The sequence below is a fragment of the Notolabrus celidotus genome, chromosome 13 (assembly GCF_009762535.1).
Source record: "Notolabrus celidotus isolate fNotCel1 chromosome 13, fNotCel1.pri, whole genome shotgun sequence".
NCBI classification, from domain to species: Eukaryota; Metazoa; Chordata; class Actinopteri; order Labriformes; family Labridae; genus Notolabrus; species Notolabrus celidotus.
Genome location: NC_048284.1, coordinates 12,246,869 through 12,260,887, shown reverse-complemented (window position 1 = coordinate 12,260,887; position 14,019 = coordinate 12,246,869). Strand labels below are relative to the sequence as shown.

The window sequence follows — 14,019 nt, the reverse complement described above, 5'->3', positions numbered from 1 at the left end:
TGTTACTCTCACTTAGCAAACACAAACAAGATAACACTCAGAGGTAAATATTTCATGTTTTATTATTCGCAAAGAGAGTATTCTTCATGAAGTTGGCATTAGCAAACTGTACATACATAAATAACCATTTTTCATATTTCATCATTTTTTTTACAGATTCTGTTTTAACAGAGCGGTGATTCAGGTGTCTCATCACCGCAGAATAATTATCGCAGATATTACAAAGCACAATATTTCAGGTCACGGCTGTCTACTAAAACACTACGAGTGATTGTTTCGCTTTTTTAAAAGCAGGAGACTTTTAAGTGCATGCTCAAACTGAAAGATAAAAAAATAACAGCCTGTATTCAAAGAGTTTTAACATCATATACAAACCAGCTGGAGTTCTTGAAACAAAGGGAGCGCTCATCTTTCTGTAAATATATTCCCCTGTGTGATTAAATACTGAAATAAAAACAGGAATACAAGCTTCAGGGAAAGAAGTCGGCCATTTTGGCGGGACGGCTTCAGTGCGGTACCTTCAATAGTGCTCACGTCAGTGCTCCGAGCTTCACTTTGATTCTCGGATATTCAGCACGCAAACTGCACGTCCTCCGTACAGCTTTAAGGTACAACATCCCACACTTAAGGTGGTGCTTTAGCTTCATCACACTACCAATCTATCAACTGATTGAATACTAAATAAATAGTAGCAGCACTGGATATCATGGACAAAAAGCACAGTCGACTTTGGCTCCCAACATACAGTATATAAATAGTGCTTTCTTTTCATTGATTTTTACAGGTTTCTACAGAAACCTTCAAAAATAAAATACACATTTAAGTTAAAACAACATGAAATATTTGGATTGGGTGGCAAGGGGGGCGTCTCCAGATGAAGTCCATTTGTCCTGGAGTGTGTGTTTAAAGGGTGAAGGTGTGTGTGTGCAATGTTAGTGAGAGAAGTCTTCATATCCCCTCATCATCATCATCATCATGCTGGAGTTCATCGTTTTTAGGGCACAGGGTGAGGAGGAGACATTCACAGGAGTCAGTGGCATCCTTGGCAAAGCAGAAAGTAGATATTCTTCGCTGCGTCTCATATGGGCGGAGGTCCGTTGGTGTAGCGCAGCATGGGATGGAAGGAGCGGGCGAAGTTGTTGGCGTGGTGGCAGCTGTAGTCCTCCTCTGTCATGGGCACCAGGCAGGCCAGGCCGATGAGGAGCAGGAGGAGCAGCTGGACGGGGAGTGCGGCTCGAAGGACACGTAGCAGGAAGGACGGACCTTTAGAGGAAGAGGAGGAGGAGGAGACGCTGTCCGGAAGGTCAGAATGGGAGGAAACGCAGCCAGCGACGCCTGGGGATCTGCGGCTGCAGGAACACAGACACGGGTTAAAGCTGGTAGAGAAAAGACCTGAGTGAAACAGGATTTGCATTCACTTCTGTTTTATTAAACCCACGTGAGCACGTTTTATTCAAACTGGAGCTCTTTGTGCTGAAAAATCTTGTTATCAAATAGACTTAAATCAAAAAGTCATGATAATCAGGCTGATTTTAGTTCATGCTTCAAATTTTGGGGGGCAGCAGAACCCTGCTCAGTCTTCATCGGGTGCAGCAGATACTCATTTCTGACAATAATGTGGGTTTGGTTACAAAAGTGTTTGCAAATACTGATTTCAAAACGTCTTGCAAAAGAAGAAAAACTTCACTCCAACAACAGAAAAGCAGAAATTAGAAAACTGCAGCAGAAACATCCAAACAGGTAAAAGGTTAGGAGAGTTGAGCACATACTGACACTGACAGAGACATGTACGTTAAACATATATACACACACACACACACACACAAACACAAACACAAACACGTTTAAGAAAGGACGAATCAACCACAGGCATTCATAGATAGCAGGCTGTATCTCTTTGTGGGGAAAACGTTCTGGCTTTAGAGCCGAGTGTGTGAGAGTTCAATGTCATGTCTCATTCCAAACACACGCAGGAGCCAAGCGCCTCTCTGGAGGTTTCCACTCCCAGAGCCAAGAGTGAAGAGGAGGAAACGGAGAGTTCTCACTGAGACTCATCCTCGCAGAGGCTGCAGGAGGGTCAGACACGCTGACACTCCTCCAGCCGCTCACTCTGCAGCCAACTTCATCTAAACCTCCTCCACAGGGCCTCTCTACTACACGGCCTCGCTGGAGGTCATTAGTATGTCAGAGGGTCCCTGCTCCTCATTTAAAGGATGCTATCAGGGGAAAACAGAGACATTATTTCTGCTCCAACACTCATGGAAACACTAGCTATGTGTTGGCATCACGTGGAAATCATAGAAGGTGAAATCAGAGATGACAGAGATTTAGAGGTCTAGGGAAAAAAAACAAGGGAAGAAAAGGGAGTTAAGATAAGAGGAGAAATGTGCAGGAGTTATTGTATCACATCCTGCTTTTAACTATGAAGAGAAAAAAAAACAGGGGAAACATGAGAAGGAAACAGGAGGGCGATTAAGAAAGGGCCATCTAGTGGGCGAGGACAGTACTACAGTCACTCTGAGGAAGGAGAGGCAAAAAAAGGTATGACAGGGACGTATTTCATGATGCCATTCAAAAAGCAGCAGGGCAAAGAGAAGCAGTGAAACAAAACATTTAAAGGAGGAAGGGAGCAGCCTGATGAAGGCGATTCCCCCCTCGTTTAAGAGCTGGCAACAAGGTCTCTAGAGGGAGGGACGATCATGGAACGCAGGGTTAAAGCCTGGAAACCAAATTACTCAAAGAGGCTGAAATATTTAAGATGTTTAACATTTGTTTTACGCTGAGTAAAACAGACTGTGGTTCATTTGATTTTCTGATGGGCTAGCTAGTTAAAGTCATGTTTGCATTCAGGCGTTTCTCCAGTTCCATCATCATCCCATGATTCTAGAGTCCAGCGTTGAGGTACCTGTGGCGCGGGCCGCTCTCAGGGTGTCCTGGGTGGGCCTGACTACTTTTGCCTCGGGGCTGAACCACGCAATGAGCAGGGAGGGGTAAAAGAAAGAAAAGAATGTTTCAGTCAAGGGCAAACAAAGACCAAGCTTCAGATGAGAGAAAAAAAACCCAAATAAATAAAGAGCCATAACATCGCTAAGAGAAGGAATCATTGTCAAACAGAGAGCAGCAACATAATCGATGACGAGTGATCGACTTTCAGAACCAAGAAATCTGGCTTCTCAAAACTCAGACTGGAGAGCTCTGTTAAAAAAGACTACATGATTACATGGATTGTTACAGTTTAAATGTAAACAAATGTGAACTTGTATTATGTGAAATGAAAAGCCAGGTTTTCTTGTACATTTTTGGGCAGGTCAACATGATGTGGGCAGCAAAAACATTGTAAAAAGGGAGGGGCAGGGGCAGCAACATATCTGTGTACATATTAGCAGAGCGATCAATAACGGGACACATTTCTATCAAAACTTCAAAATAAAGAGGGGCACAGTGCGACTACTTATAAGAACAAGACAGTAGATCAACTGTGATGGTATGTTCAGCCTGAAGTAAGGCAGAGGGTCTGGCCCGCCTGCTGGACGTTAAGAGAAAGAACATTACCACTCGTTTGCGGCTCTGGACGGTCGCCTCTGTCACAGGAGCAGCTGATCCGCAGGTTTCTACTTTACCAACAGGCAGAGGTAAACAATCCTGAAAAACAAATCAGAGCAGCAGCAGTCAGTAAAACACTGAGATCTGAATCAAACTGCTCTGAGTCATTCGCTCATTATTCAGCCTCCTCTGACCTGCTGTGTGTCTGCAGCCTCCAGTCTCCTCTCCAATCCCTCCAGGTCTGAGCTGACCTCCCTTAGGAGCAGCCTCAGCCTGTTCAGGATCACGTGCACCTTCTCCTGAGCCTCCAGGCACTCGCTGCCCTGATCCCAGGTCTGCTCTGAGACCTGCTTCTGCTGCTGCTGCTGCTGCAGCGTCACAGTCTGTGGTTTGGTGTTGACCAGCAGCTGAGCGGAGAGCTCCTGAAGAGATGACACTTTGTGCTGCGAGTCCAGCAGCTCACGCTTGATTTGCTGAAAAAAAAACACCCAACAGGGAGTCAGAAACATGTTCAATGTTTTTATAATGCAGAGTATTTTTCTCTTCATCTCCAAATGTTGAATCAAATTTTGTATTTGTGAGAGAGAAAGCACGTTTATCTGTCTCTACTATCATGTGTTTGTACTCTGTTTATACCTACATTCTTTAAAATCCTTTAATGATGTAATGATTTATTGTGAAGATTACTTTAAGATGTCATTAGAAGCTTGATTTATGGTTACTCTTAATCTGTGTTACAGTTTCCTGTTTGAACTATTCTGTTTTTTGAGTCTCATTTCTTATCAAATAAACAGAATGTAAACATTTCCTATCTTTAGAGCAGAGCTGTTCTAAACTGCTTACAGTACTTCGAGAGCTTTGGTGGTCCCTCTGTTGAACAATAAGGACATTGGCACTCATAATTTACAAAATAACGCCATCTCTTAAACGTCCTGTTTACTAAGCTGACTTAAAATAAAGTCATATGACAGTCTTTATTCTTATTCAGTGTTAGGTGGAGAAGTGCACCATTATACACTGCAAACACTCAAAATCTTACCAAGTGAAATTGTCTAATTTTTAGTCAAAATGTCTGATCCCACTTGATCTATGATAAATTTACTTAACAAGTAACATTTGAGCAAGATGGAGGGACTTGTTTTAAGACATCTTAAATATCTTGTTAAGTCAAACAATCTTGAAATGATCTTGTTTTGAGTTGTAATTTAGAAGAAACAAGGTTTATTTTACATTTCATGCATTTTTCAAGCGGAGATCTTATTTGTCGAAGACGGATAATGTTGATTTAAGACAAACCCTTTACTTGATTTAAGTAAATGCATTTTATTGGATAATCTATCAGAAAACCGCTCCATTGATAAAAGAAAGAAAGAAAGAAAGAAAGAAAGCAAAGTTGTTTTTTAAGGGTGGGTTACAGTTTTTTCAGGCACTGTTTCTTCTAAATCAGATAAAAATTTACATCCTCAAACTACATGCACACAACGAAACACCTACTTTAGAGCATAGCTGGCTTATCCTAAAAAAAACCATGACTGAATATTAGTATATCTAGCTCACTATGAGAAGACATTATATCTCAACATGCTCAAATTAAACTTTGTAATCTTATTTCAAGTACAAGATGGTCTTAAACCTAGAGAAGTACCGCTTTAATACAACTCAAATTAAGGTGAATATATCTCAAATGAAGAAGTTGATATGAAATGTATTAGTGCAAGAATATTTTTTTGAGTGAAAACATACTAATTGTTAGCATTCCTGGTTTTCCAGATTGTTGTGCTTATTTCAAGGTAAAAATACCTTGAAATAAGTTTTTTTTTCCTTTTTTTTGGATGGGCAGTTTTTTTAGTGTAACATATTAAAAATAACACATTAAAGTTCTTATTTTTCTCCTGATTCCTGTATAAAGAGAAGTACTACAGGAAGAACCGTAGAGGATGAGTAAAAGAGAGACGTACTGTCAGAGTTTTGTGATGAGCTCGTAATGTTTCTCGATCCAGTCTGGGAGGAATCGGCACCACTTGGTTCCTCCTGCGGTCGATGTTCTCCAACCACAGCAGCAGACCGTGGCTCATCTCGTGGAACTCCTGAGAGGAAAGATCCTATATTTGACCTCAGTGGTAAAATGTAACTGATTTCTTTATCTCTTCCTTCAAATTCATTGCTAAGGATCAAATTAAACTGAGAGTATGGATAAAGTGTGACATAACAAAATCAAACACTTTTGTTAGTTTCTTATTTATGGTCTTTTTTTTGTCACTGCAGTGTTTTGAATTCACTTGCCACAAACATGGCTACATAAACACTGATAAGAACATGGTTCTTTTCAGAGCTGTGAATAAAAAAGAACAGTAAAACAAAGACCATCTGTTACCATAGCTATCGTCTCAAACTTTTGTTTTAACAATGCTGACTAATTTCTGTTTTCTGTCTTAAAAGGGGGTTATTCAACAAAACAAATTGATATGAATCCAGACAGAATGAGGTCCAAGGAAAGTAAGATGAATAAATGGGAATTCAAATAGTTGTTTGGCTTCAGATATAAGCTGAGAATTTGAGGAGGAGGCCTCTATTTGAAGCCTCTCTCAAATAAAGGAAGGTTTATTTCTATTGTCTACAAAAGTCCATAAGCAGTAAAAGGATGCCTATTACTGTATCTGTGTGTGTGTGTGTGTGTATGTGTGTGTGTGTGTGTGTGTGTGTGTGTTAGTACCTGGCACTGCATCAGCGCCCTCTGCAGCTCCTCCCTCCAGTCCTCCAGAGAGGCACCGAGTCGATCCCAGCGAGCGTTCATCTCTTTCAGTCCGTCCCTGAGCTCCCAAGCCTCCTCAGAGTCTGGCTCTGATTGGAGGAAGTCTGAACTGCTCAGGTTGATGGACAACACCTCGGACTTGTGGGCATCCATCCCCTTCAGCAGCTCCTGGGGAAGAATCAAAAAGGGGAAGCAAATTAAAAACAGTGACTTCATGTGGGGCGAGAGATTATTTATAGAGACACTTAACCGTGAGGAGAGCCAGACTGTATCTGGATGCTATGTGTGTGTGACATGTTAGATGCTGGTTATCAGGTTCAGAGAGGGGTATTTATAGAAGGCTGATATCTTGCCAAATGTTTTACAGGCAGCAACAGCTGGACCACAAACAAGTGACCAAACATAACATAACAACACAAACTCAGACATAAATTCTAAATGTAAGAAAATCAAACCACTGTAGGACAGAATTCTTTTTCAGTTTTTAAATCTTTGAATCTGCAACAAAGTCAACAAACCTTGAGCTTCTTGATTCTCTGCTGGATGGTGTGTATGTCGGTGCTGACCTCCAGCCCTCTCAGCTGGCTCAGTTCAGCCTCAGACTGACCCAACCAGGCCCTCATGGTCTGCAGGTCTGAGATCAGCTGCTGCCACTGCTGCAGGTTCTGTTTGCGCTTGTGCTTCTCGCTCAGAGACTGAGCTTGGATCAGCTCCCAGCGCTCGATCACACCTGCAGGGAGACAGACAGATCAGGGAGACGGACAGATCAGTCTGACGTGAAAGAAGAGGAGGAAGAGGAGGAGGAGGTATAATAAGCGTATGTGTTTGACTGACCTGCACTCTGAGCGTCAGTGCTGGCGGGGTTGATGAGGCCTGGCATGTCGCTCTCATCATCAGTCAGCTCTCCTTCTGCTCTCTTCACTGCATCTATACTGCCTCGACACTCTCCCATTAGACGCATCTGGAAGGAAAATATGAGTGACATGTGTTTAGAAATATTTAAATATGTGCTCTCTGTATGATATTAACTAAAAATGTTGAGCAAAAAAAAAGTCAGGAGTAAGAATCAAGATCTAGCAAATGTTTCTACAAATGACTCACGTAGCCCATGTAGGTGGAGTCAATGTCAGGGCTGGAGCTGCTGGCGGCGGCCTCTCTCTGCTGAAGGTGGAATCGTCCTGCGTCCAGCGCCTGATCCAGCTGTCTGAGACTCGCCTCCAGCTGGCCCGGCTCACCTGCACAAAGGCATCAACACTTTGAGGAAAGGTAGGAGGGTAATGATTGTCATGATGACAGTTTGTGCTTTAGTTAGCATGCGGTTGCTGCTAAACCCACACTGTGGTGGCATGCATTAGTCTGAGATGCAAAATGAAAGCACAGATCTTGTGAGAGGGGAAACCAAATGTCTGGTTTTAATGGTATTAGCTGTGAAATGATTAAAAAAAAGAAATGTGTTTTGGGACATGCAGAGATGACATCTTTGCATTTGAATATGCAAGGATTTTTCTGAAGGATGGAACATGCAGATTTAAAGGTTCTTCCTTGTATGACAGTTAAAGTAAGCATTTTAGTTTATGACATGCTCTCCTGTCTCATGCTGTAACACTGTTCTTTTCCTACCAGAGGACGATTTCAGTGTTTTCTCAGTCAGTTTTATATAGGCCTCTGGACTCTCTGGGATAACTACATCTGGAAAGAGACACATACAGTATACACGTCTTTTTATGTGGGTATGATTGAACGTGACATCTGTGCTGGTTTACAGGGAGATGGAACCTCTGTTCTTTTTTTTTTTTTTACTTTTTTTTATTTTTTTTTTTATTTGCATGAACAAATAACATGGGATCATCATGTGTTACAGTCAAGAACATAACATTATTTTACACTTACATCATATGCCATACTATTCAAGGTGCATACACAATCCATTTTTCCCAGCTTTCAATACATTTCTCCAACTGAAGTCTTAAAACAAAAGTAAGTCTCTCCATACAGTACATTTCTTTAACGATCCTGCACCACTGGTCCACTGTTGGGGGACCTAGTTGCAACCATTTTCTAGTTATTGCTTTCCTGCTACTCGCCAAAAGTATTTTCAATAGGTATTTATCTTTCTGTAGGACTGTTTCTGGTATTTTACCGAGATATAAAGTAACAAAAGAAAAATCTAAATCCACCCCTATTATTTTATTTATCTTGGTAGCCACCTCTCTCCAGTAAGGCTGGATTTTCAGGCAGGTCCAGAAAACATGAAAGTGATTAGCCATAGATGTACCACATTGTCTCCAACAGAAGCCTCGACTCTGTGTGCCTGTTTGCAGAGCTGTTATTTTAGGGGTTATAAAAAATCTCACCACATTCTTCCAGCCGAACTCTCTCAACGACCTTGAGTTTGCAGTGGTTGCTTGTGTCTCACATATTTCCATCCAGATCTCTTCTGATATTCTTATTTCTGACTCCCTCTCCCATTTTTGTTTAAAGTATGTTGTAGAGTGATTTTAGAGGCTTGTATACTTTCATATATTCTTGAGACCAACTTTTCATTGTGTTTTTGTTGGTATGCATCATGAAATATAGAAATCATATTGTATTCCTTCTCCTCTTTGATTTATAATTCATTTATTCTAATAGTCTGGAACCTCTGTTCTAATGCAAGATCTGGATATTCAGATCTAGTTTTTCTGGAAAAGATGCAACCTGATTCTAAATATTTAAGAAAAATTCTCAATAGAACAGCTAGGTTTTAAGCCAGTCTAATCTGAATTAAGAAATTTAAGATTTTAATTTTGTAAACAATACTGTTTCAGATCTTAAAATGTTGATCTACTGTGCTCAACGCTCTTGTTGTTTTCTCAGTGGTAAGCACAAAAAATAAAATCTTTCCTGGAAACTTTGAGTTATTTGTTTACCTGTCAATCGGCATGTATCAAAGTCAGGTATAAAAAAGTAATCAGTACACATGTAAGCAGCCAATCATCCCTTTCACAGTGAAGCACTGAAGCTGGACTAACCTGATAGCACCGTAGCAGCCGTCCTCAGATACTCATCCTCCTCCTCCTCTTGTCCTCGTCTCCTCTCCCTGTGACCTCGTCCTCCGGGGCTCTCCAGGTCTCTGCTCAGGTCGTAGTCGTGGTCCCACTCCAAAGGAATGGAGTCCACACTGGCCGGGGTGTCTCGTCCTGAACGGTCGGCCCGGGCGAGAGCGGTCGTACCCGAAGCTGGACGGCTGGAAGGGCGAGGCAGAGCAGAGTCGCCCCACTGCAGCTCGGAGAGGTCGCCGCCTTCCTCCATGTCTAGCTCTCTGTCCGAACCGTCAAACTCGTCGTCAGCCAGCTGAAGGGGGAAGGAGAGAGGGGAGTTAGTGGAGGAAGAAAGACTACAGTACATAGTAGAAAAATCACATGAAGCTATGAAATGTGAAATGCTGCTCGTGAGGTGGTATGAGGTGAGCATGTGTTAAAATATAATACTGTTATTGATCCTGTTCACTAACAGTTGTCAGGAGGAAAGTATGCTGGACACATGTTTGCACCATGTCGAGGGGGGTGAAAGAGGACAGCTGGAAGTTTTGTAATGGGTTTACTAAACACACTTTGACTCCACAGGGTCAACTTGTCTCTGCAGGCACTTCACTTCTTTTCCCACAACGCCTCAAGTGACAGCAAAAACATATTATGCTAACCTTGGAACAAGATCCTGTTGCTTGTTTAAATGCATCAGGTGTTCATGTTTAATATTACCCCCCCCACAGTGTCCGAGGCATTTTCCATCCTATACTCTGCATGTATTGTTTCTGTTTATTGTCACTCACAGGCAGTCGCGTGAGTTTCTTGTAGTATCTGTCAACTCGTCCGAACACCTCTTGGCAGTATCTCTGCAGCTCCTCCAGCTCCTCCTCGATGACAGCCGCATCCAGAGGTTCACTCTTCTCAATCAGAGCATCACCCTGTCTGAACACCAGCTCGATCTTCCCCGTGTTCAGATAGATCTCCTGCTGGAACGCCTGAGAGACATACACACAGAAGAGGTTAAGGAGAGCGACCATAATGCAAGTTTTTTTAACTACAGGAAATTCCTGTCACAAGCTGAGCTCAAGGTGACACTAAAAATGGTCAGAAACTTAATTTAATTTAATTTGAGTTTATTTGATAAGGACAATGCACATTAATCAACATTTCAACAGTGTGCCTCAATGTAAATATGCCAGAGTTAGTACAATAGCTAAATTTAATCCGTAGTCCTAAAGCAGGTACTCACATAAAACATAAAACAACATGATTTAAAACTACAGGATGTTAACAGGACACTACACGAACTGACTAACAAACAGATTTTACATACAAAATGTTTGTGGCATTATAAAAACAGAATGGAAGGGGAGGCCAAAGCCCCCGGGAACGGGCATCAAGTGAGAAAACAGATTGTTCATGAGTACATGACTGGTTTGTTTTTAATGTTGAAGTGTTTTTATTTTTTATAAAGGTACAGTAGTTCTCAAGCTCCCTAATGTGAGCTGGTAGTTTGTTCCTGGACTGTGTGCCTCTGACAGACACTACCATTTGGCTGAATTTGGTTTTTACGTCTCGGTACATCACAGTCCCCTCTAGTTTGTGCTCTAGTATTTATCATAGTGTTTTTTTTTTATTATAAATTTGAGCAATGGTGGATGGGAAAGCCCATTTAAAACTTTAAAAAACAGACAGATGTCAGTGTAGGTTTGAAACTTGTCAATGTTTAAAATATTACACTTCCTGACTTTATTGCAATAAAGGAAGTTGAGAGGTTTCCTGTGTAAAATTTTGATGGTCTTCTTAAAGAGAGACTTGATAGGTTGTAAAGTGTTGGCTGTTTTGTGTGACCAAGTTGTAAAACAATAGGTGATATGAGAAAATATCATTGCATGCATATAGGCTTTTGCTGACCTTGAAGTGAGAGAAGGTCTTAGATAAAGCAAACTAACTTTGTATTTGAGGAACTTTAACCTGCAAATGTTTGTTGATGTTACTTTACAAATGCGACATAAGTAATGATCAGATTTTTTATTGTTAAAATATTATCAGCTCTTTGTTTTAGCACTGGAGCAAGGAAAATGCGCTGATATACTTTCCACTTATTAGAATAAAAATAAATAATGAAATATTTAATACAAATAAAAAAATGCTCCGGAGAAATTTAGTGAACTCATACTACAGTAGATAGTAAATACAATCCAAAAATAATCTGCAGTCTTGATTTTAAACTATGAGATTTGATGGGATACATGTATGGTGCCTGTCTCACCTTGAGCTGTTTAATCTTGGCCTGAACGTCACACTCAGAGAAGTGCTCGATGTTTGTCAGCTGGAGGTCCATCTCTGTCAGCCACACCAGGATGCTGTCTCGAGCCGTCTCAAACTCCTCTCTCTGACCGATGAAGTGCTGCGGGAACAGACAGAGGCGTTTGCACGACCATGCTTTACTGTCTTTGTTCATGGTTTTAAACCAAATAGCACTGTTTCTTCATTTGTTAAATCATGATGTAGCAACATCATTATTAAGTCAACAATCTCTGACTGTGTTACCTTGAGTCGGCGAAGGATAGCTGCCACCCTTTTCTGCAAGTTATCCCACCGCCTGTTCCCATCATGCACCATTTCTCTGAGTCTGCAGGAGGAGTCGGTGCGGTTCTCTCGGGCCAGACGACGGTACTGTTTGTTGATGAGCTCTAGCTGGGTCAGGCACTCCTGAACCTGCCGCTGGAAGGCCTGTGACAAAAACACACGTGCATAAATTAGCTGCACAAATGAGGGACAGGTAGTTTGAAACATGTATGCAATAAAATAAATTCTGAGATTAAAAAAATGCACATGTATGGATTCTCTGAAAACTTGGTGCAGCAAGGGAGTCTGTTTATTTTACAAAAACCTCCTGAGGTTCTGAGTACACATACTGATAGTGAAAATGATCTGAGGATGGTCATGTGATCGTATTACCAGCAATATAACTCCTCTCATTGAAGTTTCAATGTATGTATCTGCAGATTATGTGACAGACATAAATAAAATCGGACTACTCTATGTTTAACTTAAATCAACTCTCCCAGCAGGCACCAACTCAGCACATCTCTGTGGCTCAGTCAGTCAGTAAGCTTGCAGGAATGTGCACGTGCACAGTGATAGACAGCAGCAGCTGAGCAGCTGAGCAGACCAGTGCAGACGAGTTTTAGCAACACGACACTCTTCATTCTGTCCTCTGTGTTTCCTCTACTCTGCAGTGATGCTCCCTGTCTAAGAGTGAAGGAATGTCTGACAGGAAACTTTAAAAACATCAGCGCATGCACACATGAAAAAACCTGGCTCCGTGTTTTTGAACTTTGTAGCTTAAAGATGCACACACACTGTGCAGAGCAGCTTTAGTTTATTACACATGCAACAGACTTACCTCAAACTTCTTAAGCTCCTCTTTGGCAACAGTGTAAAGAACTCCAGAGGAGTTAGGCAGAGCTGCTGTTCTTTCTGAGGTCTTCAACCAATCCTCAAACCTGGAGTAATCATCCAGAAACTTCTGCCACAACCTCCACGTCTCCTCAATCCTGCATGGAGAAATCAGTCAGCAAAGCCGCAAAGAGTGTACGATTATTGTGTTATCTGCAGTGTTACAAGTCTGAGGCACTGACTTGAGCCTCCTCTCCATGGACATAGCGCAGATGTTCCTCCAGCGTCTGTCCAGCCCTCGGGTAGCCTGCTGGATGGAGTCGCATTCTGTCTCCGTGGAACAGGCATCACAGTCGTGCAGCAGGACTTCACACAGGTTCAACACTGACGCCACACCTGTGCTGTGTTTCTCTATGTCCCTCTGCAGCGCCTACAAACCAGTCAACATTGACATAAGACTTTGCTGCACTTTAAGTCTGTATGAAGTCCCTGATTTTGCTAATATGTGCTTTCCTTTCATGTCTTTGTGATGAAGCAGACGGCAATTAAATCAGAGCAAATGTGTCGGGGGAATAAAATTAGCATGCTTATCTAATGTAAGTGCATGTGTTGGCTAGCTCTGGTGGGAAGGAGGTCAGTGGGGTCTTACAGTCTAGTCCACATTTAGAGCGGCACCCTAACCCTGGCAGCAGGATGGACACAGATACTGACTGTAGCTTTAACAAACTGCTGGAGATGAATGTATGAGTCATGCTGTGATTTCCTCATACGGGTGAGTGTCACTCATTTTCCACCCGCTAAGTCTGAGTCAGGTTGTTCCACCTCGTACTGTGTCTGTGAGGATGCATGTTATTTTACCAGCACTTGAATGTCAAACAGTGCAACATTTCTCAACTTGGAAACAGAGGAAGAAGCTTGTAAACAAATGAGCATTTTTGTTCCACAGGACTTTGTACGTGTGGTCCCACTCACCTGCTGCTGGTTGAGTTTCCTCTGAATCTCCTGATCGTCACAGGTGTCGTAGACGATTGGTCTGGACAGGTCTGTCTCGATGTGAGCCAGCCACGAACGGAGGCTGCTCATGTTTTTATCTAACTGCTGCACCGCCACCAGGGTCTCCCTCAACTTCTTCACCCTGTGAGAAGTGAGAAGAGCAGAGTCAGAGAGTAGGAGACTGAGTCAGCACATGGAACAGATGTAAACACTCAAGTAAATAAACAGTATAGTGAGGGAGAGACGTGGTCCAGATTTCTGACTTCTCGAACCTACAATTGAGAGTCTAAATAACAAAGAGTAACTATGTTCTACTAG

At 42.0% G+C, this 14,019-nt stretch overlaps 1 protein-coding gene across 1 annotated transcript in view; it reads right to left on the bottom strand.

The window, feature by feature from the left end:
• Positions 1-44: 44 nt before the first annotated feature.
• The window catches only part of syne1a (spectrin repeat containing, nuclear envelope 1a), a 202,749-nt gene continuing 188,774 nt past the window's right edge, over positions 45-14,019 (bottom strand). Inside the window, exons 131-147 of the mRNA XM_034699221.1 lie at positions 13,681-13,843; positions 12,951-13,138; positions 12,716-12,866; positions 11,857-12,039; positions 11,576-11,713; positions 10,107-10,298; positions 9,307-9,628; positions 7,916-7,984; positions 7,397-7,530; positions 7,130-7,256; positions 6,814-7,025; positions 6,257-6,463; positions 5,502-5,630; positions 3,738-4,016; positions 3,553-3,642; positions 2,906-2,964; positions 45-1,349 (exon numbers count right to left, since the gene is read on the bottom strand). Coding sequence (XP_034555112.1) covers positions 1,079-1,349; positions 2,906-2,964; positions 3,553-3,642; positions 3,738-4,016; positions 5,502-5,630; positions 6,257-6,463; positions 6,814-7,025; positions 7,130-7,256; positions 7,397-7,530; positions 7,916-7,984; positions 9,307-9,628; positions 10,107-10,298; positions 11,576-11,713; positions 11,857-12,039; positions 12,716-12,866; positions 12,951-13,138; positions 13,681-13,843 — 2,914 coding nt within the window. The 3' untranslated portion in view covers positions 45-1,078. The remainder of the gene's footprint in view (positions 1,350-2,905; positions 2,965-3,552; positions 3,643-3,737; positions 4,017-5,501; positions 5,631-6,256; positions 6,464-6,813; positions 7,026-7,129; positions 7,257-7,396; positions 7,531-7,915; positions 7,985-9,306; positions 9,629-10,106; positions 10,299-11,575; positions 11,714-11,856; positions 12,040-12,715; positions 12,867-12,950; positions 13,139-13,680; positions 13,844-14,019) is intronic.